This window comes from Phasianus colchicus, chromosome 3 (genome assembly GCF_987193195.1).
Source record: "Phasianus colchicus chromosome 3, bPhaCol1.hap1.1, whole genome shotgun sequence".
NCBI classification, from domain to species: Eukaryota; Metazoa; Chordata; class Aves; order Galliformes; family Phasianidae; genus Phasianus; species Phasianus colchicus.
This window is the reverse complement of record NC_143438.1, coordinates 56,647,688-56,666,480: the sequence shown is the minus strand read 5'-3', so window position 1 is coordinate 56,666,480 and position 18,793 is coordinate 56,647,688. Positions and strand designations below refer to the sequence as shown.

Sequence of the window (18,793 nt, the reverse complement as noted above, 5' to 3'; positions counted from 1 at the left end):
TAGGTATATGGCTGAAATTGACTAACAGGACAAAGTTCTCTCACAAAAACACCTCAAAAGGGGATCATATATATTTCTATATACACACCATATATATATATACATCATACTGTAGTACCCCATACTGCAGAATTAATGAGGAAGCAACACCATGTTAACTCACTTTCATTTCCTGAAGATGAGTTGAATTTTGTTTTTCTCCTATGTTGTCTGTGAGCTCTTTAAAATCCTTCTTTGTTTTTTTCTTGGAACCAGATAAATTTTGCCTTGTACGCAGCATGTAGCTGATAGAGATACTTCTTCCTTTTACCTCAGTAAGGAACAAGGTTCATGTTGTCATATAGATTTAGTAGAGAGATGAATAGTTCCAAGTGGAATTAAGGCCAATAATATGTCTCTTTTATGTGCCTTAAGAATATCTTACTGAAACCTGAGTTTCTCCAAGTTTTATTCAACTGTTTTGGGACCAAATGATGGCCATGATGGCAAACAGGGACAGCTGGAAAAGAGCAGGATGCAAGCTATGCCTAAATTCTAGGCACTGGCAACCCTATGGTTAAGAGACCAAATGGCCATATTAGTGCTTGCTGTCGCTTTTACTATCTTTCCATTTGAGAACAATTCTCACTGAGCTCTCTGCAGTCTCTTTTATTTCAATAATGGGAAGAAAAGCATGAAAATGGATTTGCTTCAACCTATTTTATAATATTTGGTTTTCTCTGCACTGCTTCTTATTTTACTTTAGACATCTCCCTTCTGATTGATGAAACAATGGATATGGATCTAGGGTACAGGAATGAATGAAAGACATGCACTGGAACATCAGATCCTTGCAACCTGTAAGGCTGATTCTAAAGGAAGGAATGATGATTATTACTGTACAGGCTACTTAAAACAAGTATAATTTTTAATCAAAACTGGAGGAAACCAAAAGGAAAAACATGAAATAAGTTTCTAAGTATAAAAACATCATGTGATGCTATGCAGTATAAAGTACACTTGAAAAGCACAATTTGTTATGAATAAGGCACGTATGACTGGTATTAATACTTGTAGCAACCTTAACACAGGAACACTATTTATTGAATTTAATGAGCAGGGTGTCTCTACAAGTATTAGTACGAGTCCTGCTTTTCATCTACCTATATTATTCTCTGTCATTTTTTTCTCTAACAAAGTAAATAAACTACGTCAGTGTTGAAAGGGTAGTTCATAAAAAAATGAAGAAACTAACTAGTTTAACTGGTAAAGAGGCAGCTTCATAGCCTACAGAAGCACACTCATGCAGTGCAATTCACTCCTGTGATGGATTCCAATGTCCAATCCCCCTGAAGTATCATGTGTGTCACAAACTTAAGGAGAATGGTTGTTCTGTGCTTAAAAGATAGCCACTGACTTATGATTATAACAGAGTGAAGATTTTTAAGATTTCTTTGGAAAAATCCAGCTCTCTCAATAGCTTATTACAGTGTCATTTAAGACAAATTTGGCAATGTTTTAGTAACAACAGGACCACCATTGCTCTAAAGAGATATCAAAGATGATAGTGAAGTAAATGGCTCAAGGCAAAGCATGGGAAGATCCTGGTTAAGGAGGAGAAAAGTCCTGCCACTCTCAGTGAGTTCTAGTTTGAAATTAGAACTACCGAACCAGCCATGTTTGTACTGATTTCATTTTTACTAGAAGAACAGAACTTGTACCCAAAGGTAGGGAATTCTTCTCTATGGAAGTAATAAAAATTGAGACATTGCAAGCTGACTTTTAGAAGATAATGGGGTTACAAGCTTCTGCTTAGTTCTCTTTGGGACAAAGAAGGGAATGTGTGGCATAACCATACATTAAACTTAAAACATGGAAAAAGTATTTCTTTATGAAACTGCCTGTACAGTCATAAAAGATAATTCACCATGCTTCAAAGAATGATGATGCAGAATGCACAGCTCTGGAAAATGTAATTTACAGTACAATTAAAGCTTCAGTGACCAGAGCAACTTAACATACTGCCAAAATCAGTATTTTTGAAATACTGAGAAACACACTGGAAACACAGTTCTGATGGATGCTGCAACTTACAATAGATTGATGTCCCTCTGTTGGAGGAGAATGACTCTCAACAGAAAAATTATTCCCTAAAAATTATGCCTCAAAAGTAACAGAAGCAGAAAACCTAAGCTTAGAAGTAGATTCTTTCAACATGCAGGAACAGTTATTGAACAGAAGGGAAAACCCATCAAATTTAAATTCCTTTTCTTTCCCTACTCTATATTGTTCATCTGTGACTTTCCCATCTGTTTGGAAAATCCCTAAGCCATGAGAACAAATATAGGGCAGTTTACACAGAACTATCTTGAGAGAACCTAGAATCTAGGGCTCCGATTGGAAACAAGAACCCTTCCCACTTAAATTACTTACAGCAAGGGTCATACACTACAATCATACAGGAGTCTCTATGGGCGATAGTGTTATAATCCCACCTGTGTTACACTGGATGTGAAGCAGTTTTTAAGATAACTTAAACAGCAATCAGACGTAAATGAACCTAATCAAGTTACAGTTTATTTATACAGTAATGCAAGCAAAATGAAAATCAGGTTCTAGATAGTAACACAATCTCAGGAGTATATAGAGGAATACACTTGGATTTACTCAACTTTTAACAATTCTTTTTTCATAATTTTTTAGATTACTGAATATTCATGACTTAGTTCTAGGAAATCCAATTGCTGTGCAGTTAACTGTTTTTCCTATGCAAACTGCTATTATTGATTATTTATTATGATTATTCCAGTGAAGTTTTGTCTGCTAGTAAGAGCTGTATTCAGAGCAATAAATAATCAGTGAAGAAGCAGGAGGCATGGAGCATCAAGCAGAAATATTTTTTTTACTATCCTCTCTGCTCAGCCTTTCTGCAGAAGAAGGAGGAGTTACGGCAGAAACAGAAACAGGAGAGATGTCATCTCCACAAATACTGTGACAGTATCTTATGTATGAAGCTCATTTCTAAAGTGAATGTGAAATGCATAGGATCATCTCCTCACTATGGCTAAAAATATATCTGCTCCAGTGGGTGCTTTGAGGGTAACATCAGAAAGGCAGGCACTTGCTTCACAATAAGCAGTGGTTTTCCTTCTCTCAGCCAGAAGTCCCTACACTGAGAAACAACTGTGCTGTAGACACAGGATCCAGCAGAACTCCTTCAAGCAGCTCCTGTGCCTCTTCCTGGCATTAGATGTCATGTGTTTGGTTTCTCCCCACTTACTGCTGTCTCCCTAATCTTCTGCAGAATGATAATGAAAGACAGGTAGTTTCTCAAATGTATTTGGCATGTGCTTCATCATACCAAATACTTCCAAGAAGTCATATATGGAAAGATAGATTTCATAACAAAAGCTTCAGACAGCAGAGAGTGGCATTGCTGCCAAATGAATATCCACAGAAATATTTCTCAGAAGGGCAGATGTACACTGATTACACTTCCCTGTTTTGATATTAGATATTCTTAACACATTGTTACCTGGAAACTTTAACCAAGTCATTAACAACTTAAATAAATGTAAGGGAAAGGCCACCTTTAACTTCCCTCTGCCAGAACTTACATACTTACACTTCAAACTCACAGACAAAAATAAAAAAGATCTGAAAAAATTCTTGTCACATCTGTCATTGAATCTCCGTCTGTTTATTATGCATACATTATTTCAACCTAAATAACATATTGCAGATTTAACAAGTGCAGTAGGCAGGGTCATTAAAAAATACTGAAACTGGAGGAACTATTAAGGAAATTAGAAAAACCCTAGAAAATTTCACATTTCTGAAGCATCTCTCAGGGTTGAAACCCTTTAATTTTTCTTTCAGAAGTAGGACATCTGTAGTCTAAATCTCTTGAGTTAGCCAATCAATTATGACTTGATTCTAATGTCTATCCATCCTCTCCTTCCTTCTTATCTGATCCAACAGAAGGTTCTCATGACAGCAAGTGGGAGGAAACCAGAAGAATCCCATGGAGGAATTTATAACAGTGGAGGTTTCCAAGAGTGGATATGCAATACAAGTGATAGCTAGGACTATCTTACTATTTCAGTGCAAAGAACAAGCAAATAAACTTCTTTCTGTCTCTGCAAATGAAGTGTTTTGTTAAAAGTAGCACATCAAGCAGATGCAAGTATTAAACATTCTAAGAGATGCATGTCTGCTTGAAGCAGTTTTGAATACATTTACTGATTCAAATCTTACTATCATAAAAGCCCACCACTCTCTTAGAAATGCTAAACGATCCTTTTATATACATATTGCTTCGAGTCCCTTCAATTATCGTTATTATCCAGTTTTGAGGAGAGCTGTTTTGCATGTTTTGAATTCTCCAGTGTCTATGTAGAAACCATACTGTACCTTAAATATATCTTCACTGTTGGGATTAAACAGCTGGTGTTTCCCAGATCCCAAAATAATAGGGCCAGAAGCTTTGTTTTCCCCATAAGCATAAAGGGATACTGTTGCTGTTGTGCCAGCTGCTTCAAAATCCCCAGTGACTACAGTAATCTTCCAGTCTCCTTCTGCAAAGTGGAAAAGTAAAATCAAAACGCATCTATAACTGTTACTGATATGTAGCACGTTATTCAGATAACATAAAGTAATATTTTAGCTCAGGAACTATAACTAATATACATCTAAAAAGTTACGGGGCTGGGAGTGGCAATGGAAGACTGGATAAATTCTGCATCATTCAAACTTGGATAAGGTGTGCAACCTTAATATGTTGCCAACCTCCTCAGTCTTTAAAGCTGGAAATACAAACAGTGACAGGCAAGATTTCTAGCAGCACCCCTGCCACAGAAAAGGCTTGTCCTCCAGAATTTGATTTTGTGACAAAAATATGTAAACAAGAAATGCAAAAAGAAAACCTATCAAAAGTAATCTATTGCATAAAATTCCTTTTCATTTTATGTACGTCTCACATTAAAAGCTGTTTTCTTGGACTGAGACATTGAGACTAGCATGAAATAAATGATTTTGGAGAAAATTCTGAAACTAGAGGACTCAAAAAAATAATTTTATATAAAGCTTCCCTGATATTGAAATTGCTTCTTTGCCCCCAGAAGATGCACACAAGTTATGTAAATATCTGAAAGGAGCTTAATATAAATCTACTTTAAAAAAGAATCATTCATTATTGGAAAATGCATTTTTGCATTTGAAAAGCTGGGGCTGGATGATCTCTACACCTCTTTTGATTTCAGCTGTTGTCTGTGTGAAACAACTTCCACTTGGTGACTTAAATTAATACCGTGTAAGGCAAACAACAAATGAAATATAAACTCACAGTCATCTTATAGAGTAATGCCACAATCTACACTGCAATTTTATTAATAAAAAGATGACTGGTAAAACCTGCATGAATTAAATCTGCTGTCTGACAGAAGTATTTATCTTGGGCAAACCCCATTATCTGTTAGCAATTTGCCTTATGAAGACTGAGCTGAAGCAATGAACTTTCATCTGCTTTCCAAATTTTTGAGGTCTGGCCAAACCCTCATCCTGAAAAGTGATGGAAAATTATTAGATACTCATAAAGAAAATGAACCATTCAATTTCCACTGAAAGCTGTCAGTCTCCAGCATGTAACAAACTTCTGTGCCTATAGATAATTTACATCCTCATGACTTTTTCTACAGATCTATTGTCTTAACAAAATAACCAGGATATAAATACCAGGATACAAGTACCAGGATACAAAGAGATCAACATCAAATGGAAGGGTGGACAACCTGTATGTACAGGAGGTAGAAACAAAGAGCAAAAAAACAGAAGGCTCCTTGCCAGAAAAGTCAGTCTCTACTGTTTTCAAACACTATAATATCAATTTCTTAAAAATAAAGTAACTTTGGAACATGTGGCTGGAATATAAGGACAACTCAATATACACATGTTTATGAAGAACACATATGAAGCACAAACAGAGGATAAAATATGACTCTCTATTCCTCCAGTCCAGTGAAAAATTCAAAAATCATTCAGGAACAAATAATAATTTTAAAGGAAGCAAAATGAATATTGTTTTGGACCTGTTCACTTTTTAATTTGTTGTACCTCAACTGTTTTTAATGGCCTTTTCTATTCTGTTAGCCTCTCCAAGTTTCTTATATTGAAAAATACTATGAAATAATTAGAAAGTTCTATAGCCAGGAAAACAATTTTGTTTTAGAGAAAAAAAATAAATAAATAAATAAATAAAATTAATAAAAGACATATAATCATAATTTGATTTAACAAACAAGAAAAAAAAAGTGAACAAAATTACAGGATCACCCACTCCTCCAGTACTCACAGTCTTCTCTTTCTGGTTTTCCATAATTCAGGAAGTGCCCCATACACCCAAATACAAGGCTATTTGGCACATACAGTTTTTGCTATCCAACCCAGACTGAGGACATTTGCAACAAATACACCTTGTGTTTCTATAAAACAGGTCTGTTTTGACAGCAGATAAGATTTATTAATGACAAAGCAGCCCAAGTCTTCTGGATCAGACGAAGACATTTCTCTCAGTAAGTCAGGATGGGAGTGCTATAATCAGAAGTTTGTTGCAAGTCCAAGCTCATCTCCACTGGAGAGAAGCCAATTGAATAAATATTTATTTTATTCCATCTAATTATCATCTTTTGTTAGTTTTACAGGGCAGTTTTTGCCTGTTGCAGATTTTAACATACATCATAGAAGTAAAACTTAAATGAAACAAATCAGAGACCTGTAAATTAAGGAAGCACTAAGAAGTCTCATTTAACTGTGTACAGGCAGATCTGTAGGCGCAGACCTTGCAGAAGTGAGGCAGACAAAACAGGTAAGACTGATGAACAGATTAAAAATGAACAGCTTCTGAAAGAGGCATGGAAAGGAACTAGAGCAAAGATACTTTTCATTCAAAGAAAAAGGTTTTAAAGAAGAATAGAATTTGAATATAATTTGTACAGTAATTGTTAACAGGCTTTACAGTTAAATGACTTTCCATGGAGATACTATTTAAAACAAATTATTTGGTCTCTCCAAATATCTTAATTGATACAATAAATTATGAATAAATATATTTAAAACTTCCTTCTGACAGCTTCTAAATTGTCATTCAACCTGCAGTACTTCTCACAAGTGAGAAAATGTTATGTGTTATTAAGATTCATAATTTATTCTGCACTGGTTGCAGGGAAACCAGGTTGAGAGAAAAGTCAGGCTTAACAAATATGAAATACCTGGTAAAAATCAGAAAATCTAAAGCCAGCAGTGAATATAAACCTACGTATAGCCTGGGAGAAAAAAAAAAAAAAAATCTTTTAAATTTTAAATAAAAGAGCAGAAATTAAGATAGACTATAAATAAGAGCTAAAAAGTTTTCAAGTGAACAGAGAGAAAATTAACATCATTGGAAAGAAAAATGACAAGGAAAAGAAAAACAAAGGGATTTATTAAGTTAAAATATGAAGTTCAGAGTTTACCAAAATATTCAAAGTACTGTAATTAATATTTTAAAATAAATAAAAACAGCAAGAAACACATAAAGCAGTTAGTTCTGAAATAAATACGCTACATTAAAGCCAGAAGACTAGAACATTTACCATTAGCTTCTTCTTGCCTTTTCAGCTGTTGAGTTGTTTGAAATTCTGCCAAAAAAAATCAACAAAAATGCAGTTGATAAAGGGTCTATCCTTCAACATTAAATAAAAGACTTGAAAGAAAAGATGAAAAGGACATTTTGTGATTCTAATCTTCATGCCAATATGAGAGAATTTTCCATCTCAATCCTTCCCTCACTACATCCTCAAGTAATAGTTATACCCATCATGCAACATAAATATAAACTGTATTCCTTTAGAAATTCCAAAATGAAGCAGCAAAATGGTTAACCTTGATATTCGATGTATAAATTCAGCCTAAAGTTCTTCAGTACAACTTATTTATTGATCACACTTCCATAGAGTAATGTTAAAACTTACCTTGAGGGTACAGCTCCATTTCTGAATGAATTACACCTTGGGACATAAAAGGAAGCCACCTAAAAATAACAAAAAAAAAGGTAGGAATAAGATTTTTTCCTCTACAAGACAATACAATTGAGTTACTGGCATCTCACTTTTATAACAAATATATACGACAGCAAATACAAAAATGTTAGTATTTTATTTGATAGATGTTAAAGCGGGAATTAAGGGTCTGACCCAACAATTGAAATTGTACTTTTGCAAATCTAAGAGCTGTGTATGAATAAAATATACCCATGTCCTTTAAGAGATTCATGTGGCACAACCATAATTATTTGTATAGCTAAAATGGAGCAGAAAAATATTTCAGTTCTACAGACTAAGCGCCATTTATAATTTGTGTGTATATATTTCAAAGATGGAACAAAGATGGAATCAAATTCTGTGCTTCCTTGTTCTCCCTAACAGCTGAGGGCTGATAGATGAGTCTGAAGACTGGATGAAGGTAAATGTTGTCTAGGCCTCTTAGCTGTGTTACACTAGGCTGTGATTATTTTGAAAACTTTCTATTCAGAACATGCGTTACTAACTCTTATAGTTCCCTCCTGTTTCATAAACAAAGAAACAAACAAAACCTTCAATGTCTACAGAACAAAAAATATATTCATTAAGCTTCTAGGCTGCTGGGTTTTATTTACTGAGTCCACTCCCACAGTCTCTCCAAGAACGACCTAAATCATTGAGTCTCCTATGAAGGCTCTCTGCAATCCAGCATAAGCTGAAGAGAATGAGTGTAGAGAGGCCAAGAGGAAAAAAGAGCTGCCCCCAGAATGAGGAAGAGCTGCATAATTCACTCCAAAGTTGGAGCCTCAGGGCCAAAAGAGCCTCAGTAGACAATAAAGAAGATACAAAGCTTGTATGTATTGTTCCTCATTTCCCTAAGCAAGGACAAAATGCCATTTAGCACATGCTCATCCATCCCTTCTGCAGAAGCTCCCCTTACCTTACTCTCCATACCCAGCCCTCAGGCTCTGTGCAGTTCTGCTGCTTATCAGGTGGTCCACGTGCATCAAAGGTGCAAATCAAAATTTACCTTTTCAGCAGCTGCTGAGAAGTGGCTCTGTAACAAGAGCTAAATTTCTGAAGCCTTGTCTATCCCTAGACAGTGTCAGACTTCTGTCCCTGGATTCTCCTCCTGCTCTTTCCCACTGCCCCTACCTGACAAGTTCACACCAACAAATAGCATGAAACTGACACAGGAACAAAGAGATGTCTGCCACTGCAGGAACAGACTCAAAAAAACCAACCAAACAAACAAAAAAAAAACCAAAGATGGCTGTGACACCCTCAGGAAAGGGATCAGTGCAATGCCAATCAGTGCAATGCCAACATTCCAGCAATTTTATCTCCAGGAAAAAAAAAAAAAGAAATAGAATCCTTAGAACAGAGTGGAATTATCACTATTTGCTAAAGGCTTCTTTTGCTGACAAATAAAACCCAAAATAAACTTCAAATCAATCCTATTAAGTTTATTGCTTTTCAGTTGCTTTCTCTGCATGTTTATTAATTCCCTCTTTTCTAACTTCCCAAAAGAAACTTCTCAGATTAAAAGTGCAGGAAAAGCTACAAATATATTTCTCTGTGCTATTTTATCACTACTAATAGTTTAGGTGCTAAGAAATCCTGTCTGAAGGACACAGGTACAAGTAGCTTAAATCACATAACTATTTGATGAAATTCTGTAAATTTTTCAGGTTCCTTATTTCTGACCTGAAAATTTGCCAGTTTGTGTAAGAAGTAGTCCCTAAGAAATAATTTTTGTCTTACTAGATGACAGCTTATCTATACCATTTCTGCTAAAAACCTGAGCACAGGTAAGATGCATCAGAGAGATTTCTGAAACACAAAGCTGCTCCCCTCCTTGAACAGAGCACAGTATTTCTGCATTACATTTGGGCCCCACTGCTTTACTTTAATCCTTTTTCAGAGGCAGAGCTTCCTTGTAGGAAAGCTGTGGATGAAAATTTTTCTCTCTCTGTCACTGAATAATTTTTACTGATCAACATCTAGCAGGGTAATTATTGCAGAATTAATATAGCAAAGTGCCTTGGCATACATTATTCTTAGGCCATGCTACCCATGCAAGGACATATGTTTCTCTGAGCTGAGAATGAATGCTACTTCTGAATTTCAATTCTATTTTCTTTCCTATTTAGAAATACATTTTAGTTTAAAATGCATTCTGAATATGTAAGCCACATTTATAGCACTGATTTTTGTATGATGAAGTACACTATATAATCTAGTAACCATATCACACTGTACTAATTTAATCTTACAAACTCAAACAGTTTATTCTGAAGCAACACACTTTGTGGATTTTATAAAACTGCAAATTAGTCCAATTCTGTCTCTTCCTGGAAGAAAAATCATATTTAGTATTTCTTATTGGCAAAATATTGTTAATGGAATGATAGACACTCTCGGGAATCTATCCTATATTTAAGATAATTCTTGTAAAAAGTACCTTTCACAATTGAAAACATATTCTGAGTTGTTCTCATCTTCTCTGACAACGACTTTATCGCAGTACCAATACTGAGACTTTGAATTAGCCTCACAGCGCAACAGCACCTTCTGCAGCTTTCCAAGAGATACAGCTTTCACTTCAAAAGCATTGACCTAGGAGACAGAGGAGAAGAGAGCACTCCATAATTTGCCAACATTAAAACAATCTGGAAGTATCAGCATTTAAAAGCCTAATCTGACTCTTACGATGCCCCAGTGGTTTTATAGGAAGTCGAATTGTATCAAAGGGGTTGTATCGTAATGGTAAATGTATTTTGGTTACATATCAGACCAAATGAGAAAATACAACTAAAAATCAGAATGCAAAAATAATCCAAAATAAACTGTGGGGATTTTTCATCCGCCATCCAGAATGCTGCCCAATGCTCTGCATTATTATCTCAGTACATCACAGCTTACAATAATTCTTCTAGAGGTAAGAACCCCTTCAGGCAATTATTTCGCTTGTTAATGCTTATTTTAAATACAGGTATTTTCATCCTTTCCTCTTTTTGGTCTCATCTCTGCTATTTACATTCTATTTTGCTCAGTGAAACTGGAATCTGATATACCATTTTGCCCTTGTTAATCTCGTAGACTTGTGCTTACAGTTGACAAAGGTTGTTATAATAAGAGCATGAAGCTGAGCAAGTGAAAGGTTCTGGTTGGTAATTTTTGTCACAATAAGCAGCATATGGCTTTGTCTCTCAAAATGCAACTGTCCAAATCACACTTCTCAGTAAAAGCAAAATGAAGGAATGAACTACATCAGAAAATTCATATCTGTAAGGTTCTCAGTCCTTGGCAGATGGCAGAATTAAGACTATGCAGCTTCACTTCTCCCTTGTGTATCTGTAATATATGATCACAAGCCATACTTTCTGAAGGATCCCTGCCTCAAATTGTACAAAGGCAGAGCTGAGCTTTTCAATACGTCTTTTTATCTTCATTATCTTTACGGCTCTATGCATTATTTACAGCAACCACCAAAGAGCCCACTGAAGCAGAACTGATTTCCCTAGTGATTTACTTATAGTACCTAGGTGTTTTCTGCTAACACTGGCATCTATTTTTCCACAAAACACATCTGTGTAATATTTTGTTTTACCTACAGAATGTTTGTTTTAAAACATTCACGGCTTTTGGCAGTAACATCTAAGATGCAAATGAGTTTGGGTGCTCAACTGAGAAACAGAGGGGTTAATATATCAGCATATTTAGCACTTGAAGGAACCTGCTATGTACAGAGCAGAATGCACTTCAACCTCTGTTACAGCTCGAGCTGCTCTGAAAATTTTAACTGGTTGTGCAGCAAAGCAGAGGCATACAGGAAGTGGGCATTTAGGAAAGGTTTTCTTTATGATATTGGGCAAATACCTGTGGTAGGGATTAAAACATATTGTTCAAGTCAGCATTCAACTACCTTTGACACAAAACGATATATCCCAGGCCCTGCTCTACCTCTCCTCCTTCAATCCACTCCCTTACCCACCCATTTCAATAATATGCAGCCCCCTCTGAGCCATGTATAAAAAACATGGGGAATTTACTATCAAATCAGCTAGAATAATCCCTGAACAACTCCACTTAAATTCTGAACTTCAATGTGGATAGAACTTTCTACCTAACTCATTAGTAACAGTATAAAAAAAAACAAACAAACATTCTAAAATAGTATTTATAGCTCTGAAGTTTCCTGACAAGTTATTGCTGTGCTTAGCATTTTATGTACTGCTTTGCTCTTTTGTAAGCGTTCACTAAGAGCTTGATAGCATGATTTAGACATTCAAGTGAAGAACCAGTCTTCTTTCTTGGGAGGCTGAAAGAAGTCTAGTGACAGAGTTAAGGTTAAACTCAGTAGTTCCTCACATTCAAACATACACAGCTACAGAAATTCAGGACAACGAGTATTTTACTCATGAAGGAGATCAGCTGCAACAGAAAGATGAAATGACTTCAAATCTGTCTTGAATTAATCTCCATGTTAACCTCTCATGAACTAAAAGAAACAGCCACCAGTTACCAAGATCCAAAATCATGGAGTGATTTCTGCACGCTCGTTTGTTTCCAGCTGTAACTCACTATACCTTGATAGAATGTTTTATGTTCACAGGCAGCTCTTCTCATCAGTTGGCATTCTTCATTTAATTTTTCTTCCCCATTGCTTGCCTGTGCTGTTACTCATTCTCATCACTCCTGGATTCGTAAAAATTTTGTTTAGCTATTAGGTATAATTTTGCTAAACCTCTATGATCTGACACTGATGGTGGTGTTCCTCCTATCTGGATGATAGGAGGAGCTATGAGATACGGTTTAGTAGCTTGTGGTAGTGATGGTGATGGGAGGGCAGTTGGACTAGGTGATCTTGCAGGTTCTTTCCAACCTTGTGATACTATGATTCTATGATCTTTTCTTTATTAGGAACATTTAAGATCAATCAGTTACTTAATTATATGTATGTGGCTGAAAGAATTGTTTCAAACTTACCTTTCCTCTCAAAAATTTCACTGGGATACCAGATTTCTGCAGAAGTCTTTGACCAGAATCTCCTCTTTTTCCATAGATACATAGATAAACTGGAGAATCCGTGTCAGCTTGCTCCAAGTCACCCGTGTAGACATAAACACGATATAAAATAACTTCCAAATTAACCAAAAGAAAAAATATGTTAAGTGTGGTCACAGATCATTTTACTCACCATTCCAGCTTAATGGAAACAATACTGCTAAGTATGATTTGTAATTACTTTACTGGAATATATTCTCCAGAACTCAATCCGCTTGTTTCCAAGGTTGCTAAGACTACATTTATGGACATATAGCAGATGAATATAATTTAGATGACAGCAATACTGAAAACCAAGTAACCAATACATACGTAACTGTGATGTACACACGTACTTGGATAAATAGGTTTTCCAGCTTCCACTAATGGAAGTTCACAGACAAAATCCCTATCATCATCACTCTTTGACAACCAGGTGTTTGCTGAAAAATTCAGAGTTTTCTTGCTCATCAGGTGTTGCAGTGTCACCTAGGGAAGAAATAGATTAACTATAACTCTTTCCAGTGCTTTGCTCCTCCACCACAAAATGTATTTTCTATATATTTTCTTCTATTTCAGAAAAACATGAGCAGTAAATATGACATACAAAATTGAAGTATGAAAACATTTTTTCTTTTAGCTATCACTTTACTACTTTACTCATCACTACGGAGGATCCATATTCATATCTCAAATGAAACTGCCAGATTACATTCTTTATAAATGTCTTGAACTTTTAAGTCAACTTAATATTGGAGCAAACAAATCTGTAAATAAAAGTTTAAAATTGTAAATAAAATTTTTGCCATAAGGAATGTCAGTTATTGTAATTTCTGCCAGTGGGCCCCCTCTATGCATAACAATGACTAGAGTACTTTAACAGCGAGGTTAAGGCAGACCATGTATTTGGAAGACATAAGATTAATGTCCTTATATTAAAATGAAAATGGAAGTCATCACCTATTTTGTCTTTACCAAGGTGCAGAAAGATATGTTGAAATATTAAATTAATTCACATTGTATTTGGCTTTTACAGTGGAACAGAAAAAAAAGTCACAGTACCAACACTCCCTCTATTCCTAGGAGAAATTTTAATTCTCTAGTTATTATCCACAGTACATTGTAATGGATGTCTTACTTAGTTCCTATAACTAAAGCAATTTTTCTTTTTCTTTTGTGGGAGTAGTTTCTCTTGGTATTAGTAGTGCCTACTGCAGTTTTCCATAGGCCTTCATGAGCAAAAGGAAATCAGTAGCAGAAAACTGTCTCTGCAGTTCTCTTTTTAACATGGATATAGCAGACATAAGCTTTGTGAACAGTTATTAAAATAAGTATTTACTTCGCATTCCAATACTTAAGAAATCAGGATAACGTTTTTCCATCTTTTTTTTCCAGTAAAATATTCAATAAAAGAAACACGTCCTTTCATCCAAAGCATGTATTTATTCTAACAAGAAATAGTTCTGCAGCACATTCGTAATCTCTAATGTTTATTGGCAGAGCTCCCCCTGCTGATTCATAACAATAGCGAATATTAACTGCTTGGTCAGATAACACAGCTTTCAACATAATTTATTTCATCTTGCATAAATAATGCTGGAGTCACCCTATGAAATTTAAACCAAACGTTAAAGAAATGTGCTGTAACCACCAGGATGGAAATTAAGATTCCTGCAATCATTTCAGCAACTGAAATATTTACACTTACATGGTTATGGTGGGGTTACAGTTAAGGGCTTTGGATGAATGTCAAAGTCTCTTGTTACTCTGTAATACTGGCTTTCTAAATCAGTCCTTTTTTCAAGATAAGTGAAAAGCCAAAGAATGAGATTATGTCTTTTACAGATTCAAAATAAGAAACAGAAGACAAATATTTATCCGCAATTATGAAAGACATCCTGCATGGAGGTCAGTGTTTTCAGGAATTAGTATTAATTTAATCTGACAAATGTTCCTATCATGGGAACAGTAGAGCTAGAATAGAAGCACAAAAGAAGAAATAACTCTGAATTAAAAGCAGTAGTTTCTTTTTCCTTGAAATAATTGTGAATTATGCTTGCACCAATTATAATGAGTCTATACTTAAACTTTGATCACTCTTTGCATGCACTTGTCATGAAATAATTGTTGCTCAGTCACTCAATCAGTCAGTTTTTCATAGTTGAATTTATAGCTGTGAAGTAGCTATAGATGCAAACATCTAAGAGTACAGGTGAACTTGTAAAAAGTAAAACTGCATAAGCCACCTATACACTGAAATTGGAATACACTAAAAGAATAATAGCAAACAACGTTCAGAAGTTCATTTCGGGAGACTGACTGTGTCAGTGCTTCTGTTGTCTCACAAGCAACCAAAGACGAGAAAATAAAAATGTACCACAAAAAGCATTTTTTAATTCATGAAGCTATAGGGTTGCTTTGGTTGCTTGTGAGACAACAGAAGCACTGATGGGTTTTTAGTCTGTACAAAAAATTAATGAAGCAGAAAAGAATTTATCATAAAAATCTTACCTTTTGTATGTTCCACTCTGACCGCTTATTCAGTAATTCACCAAGTTCAATTCTTATCTTGTAGATATTCCCAACGCTTTTTAATTTAACCTGAATTAAAACAAAAATAACATAACATATAACTACAGACAAAAATGGATGTAGCATACATTAATTTTGTACAGAAAAGGCTGTATTGTGATTAAGGAAGGACATACCTTGCTATATAACATTGTGTCCAATTAATGACCAAAACATATTTCAGTCTCTCATACACATGGAAGAAGCAGCAGCCTAATGGCTAGCATAGGTCTATGTATTTTCTGCCTCAAATTGCAGCTGTTCACTGAATATACTTTGCTCTCGTGTTTTCTACCTTTTCTACTGAATCTCTTATTAGCTTTTCTGATTAATGGCTGTTTGATTATTTTAAGCGTATTACAAAACACAAATGTACAAGACGACTCAGATGAGTAAAGTAGGAGAGGAAAGGCCACATATGAATGGCTTTCACCTCTCCAGATAATTTTTGAACTCTTCATAGTCATGCATACTGTTGATAAAGTAAAAGGTTAAAAAAAAGTAAATCCAAACTGCCTGACTATCACAGGCTTTTGATAGCCATTTTGCTCCTTGAACCACTGACCAGAGCTATGATTGAATTTATTTCTTTAAAAATAAAGTTTAATACAGTTTGATGTAGAAAATAGCATACCATGGTCAAAGATGCAAAAGCTAAACAGAAGATTCTCATTTCAAGACTTACCTTGCTAAACAAGTACAGGATAAAGCTTAAATGAAAAAAAAAGAAGAAGAAAAAGCTCTTACTCAAAGAGTTTTTTTTTGCCTATTTCACACTAAAGATTGAAAAGCACTTTGGTGACATTTGTTGTTTTTTGTCTGAAAGCAATACTGCTGGCATGATGTAAAAGAACCATAGTAGTAGCCCCAGGTGCTGATAGATCCTGCGTGCCCCCAATATCGTTATACAGAGCACTGAGCTATAAGGGGCAATATTCATTTTAGAAAAAAGAAACTTGTCCATCTCTTAAGAACATACAGGTTAACATCGTAAGCATGTCATTATTCAATGCTGCTTATGAATTATTCACTAATTAAGAGAACAGGATTCCCCATGGATCAGAATATATAGACAATGTGCTTAACCAAGTGCAAGCTCAGTTTTTTATCTTCTTGTCTATGTCGCATTCATGAAGATTATTATTAATATTGTTGACAGAATTAATTTCAATTTGTGCCAAGTCCGCATTGGAAGAATTGATGAGTACAGAAATAAATTTATACAAAATGTGAAAAGTACAACTTCTGCTTCAGTTATCTGAAGACAGCAATGTGTCACATGCATCTCAGACAGAAAGACTTCAGCAAAACAGAAATATTAGCTCCTTCAATAATTTACTCTCAGTCCATCTAGAAATAATCTTGTCACAGTGAAAGTGGGATTCTTCTTAAATAATATAGTGAAACTCTGTGCTTTAATGACCATGATAACTTTTCAGTTATTGGTCTCTCAGCAATAAAACTTCTGGTATTCCAGGTATTTATAATGTGGTGGCTGAAAAATGTCTCAGTTATCAGCTTTAACTGAACCAGTTAGATGATAATCACTTTAAAGTATGCCGTGAAGACTGTGCACAAGAGCATTTCATTACTAAAGATACCTGAATTATATATAAGCCTTGCATTATATGTGATTTGTTTTGGAGCGGACAGTTTCTAAAGCTAGTTTCAAATCAATGGTCTTAGAGAAATAAATGTCTGAGAGAGGAAATTGAAAGAAAGAATGGCTCCTCCACTGCTAACTATTTGCACTAAGCTGATTTAATGCAGAATACACAGAGATTAGAGAGATTTGTTTTATGTGTAAACAGAAGGGAAAAATATTTTTTCTTTTCACATGACAGGATAATCTTTGGAAAGAAACACAGTAAAATAATGTTCTTAGCCTTCATTAACTACCTGAAATTCATCCTCTTGCCTAGGAAGGAACAGCTGCTTTCTGTTCTCCTTGTCAAGAGTTATTGGTCCGTCTGCTCCTCCATCTCCATATATCCAGAGAGTGACGTTTGCTCGAGCTCCTGCACTTCCTGTCAGCACTGACACTTTCCAGTCATCAGACGAAGGAAGGGAACACTCACCAGTTTGGGGACTTCTCCTTTCCTCTGTGAAATACAGAACATTAAGCGGGAGATGAAAATTGACATGAAACTGCCAGTCACTGTTATAACATCAGTGCATAACCTCAATAATTCTCAATGATCTCTAGAGGTCCCTTCCAAGCCCTGCAATTCTGTGATTCTGTGATAAGGAGACCATAACAGAAGAGGGGATTGTATTTTTTCAGTGACAAATGAGGAAAATGTCTTGTTTGGATTAGCTATAAGATTCAACTAGAAAAGAAAAAATCCTTTCCCAATCATTCTTAAGTACATAGTGCCAGTGTTTAGGCTAAGGGAGGATCTGTATGAAAAAGACAACAGCAGTACAGTATTACTTAAGAGAAAAAAAAAAAAAATAGAGTTTGCAAACATCAGGTGTCTGAAGCACTACTTTTCAGTAATGGCACAACCATAAATTCACCTCTACACACTCCTCTCCATGAATCCTCCATGGAACAGAGAGGTCCTATCTCCCCCAGATTTACAATACGCTCAAACACAAAAGGCGGATTTAATCCCTCAGTTTGCAAAGAAAAAAAAACCCACTGTGCCTCTATACTGTGTCCTGCAGGAGTTCCTAAATGATTCTTCAAAAAGCTGCAAACAGACTTGTTAATGTGTTAAACAAGATGAACATTATCCACACTGCAGATTAATTTTCTTTTCATAGAAATCTATAATTTTTTTAATTGAGAGGAACCCTTAAAGATCATTGGGTTCAACTCCCCACAGTGATCAGGAACACCTACTGCTACATCAGGTTGCTCAGAGCCCCATCCAACCTGACTTCGATTGTCTCCAGAAATGGGGCATCTACCACATCTCTGGGCAGCCTGTTCCAGTGCCTCACCTTATTGTAAAGAAAAACTTCTTAAAAAAACCTAGTCTAAATCACCCCTATTTTATTTTGAAACCATTTTTCTTGTCAGAACATTCCCTACTAAAGAGTCTGTCCCCTTCCTTCTTATAACTCCCCTCTAGACACTGAAAGGCTGCTACCAGGTCTCCCTGGAGCCTTCCCTTCTGCAGGCTGAAAGGCTC

At 35.5% G+C, this 18,793-nt stretch overlaps 1 protein-coding gene across 1 annotated transcript in view; it reads right to left on the bottom strand.

Annotated features, from left to right (window-relative positions):
- The window catches only part of RP1 (RP1 axonemal microtubule associated), a 203,495-nt gene that overhangs the window by 108,090 nt on the left and 76,612 nt on the right, over window positions 1–18,793 (bottom strand). The window contains exons 20-27 of the mRNA XM_090137594.1: window positions 17,553–17,755; window positions 15,594–15,683; window positions 13,439–13,571; window positions 13,026–13,177; window positions 10,498–10,652; window positions 7,986–8,044; window positions 7,608–7,652; window positions 4,393–4,556 (exon numbers count right to left, since the gene is read on the bottom strand). Of these exons, the coding sequence (XP_089993720.1) occupies window positions 4,393–4,556; window positions 7,608–7,652; window positions 7,986–8,044; window positions 10,498–10,652; window positions 13,026–13,177; window positions 13,439–13,571; window positions 15,594–15,683; window positions 17,553–17,755 (1,001 nt within the window). The remainder of the gene's footprint in view (window positions 1–4,392; window positions 4,557–7,607; window positions 7,653–7,985; window positions 8,045–10,497; window positions 10,653–13,025; window positions 13,178–13,438; window positions 13,572–15,593; window positions 15,684–17,552; window positions 17,756–18,793) is intronic.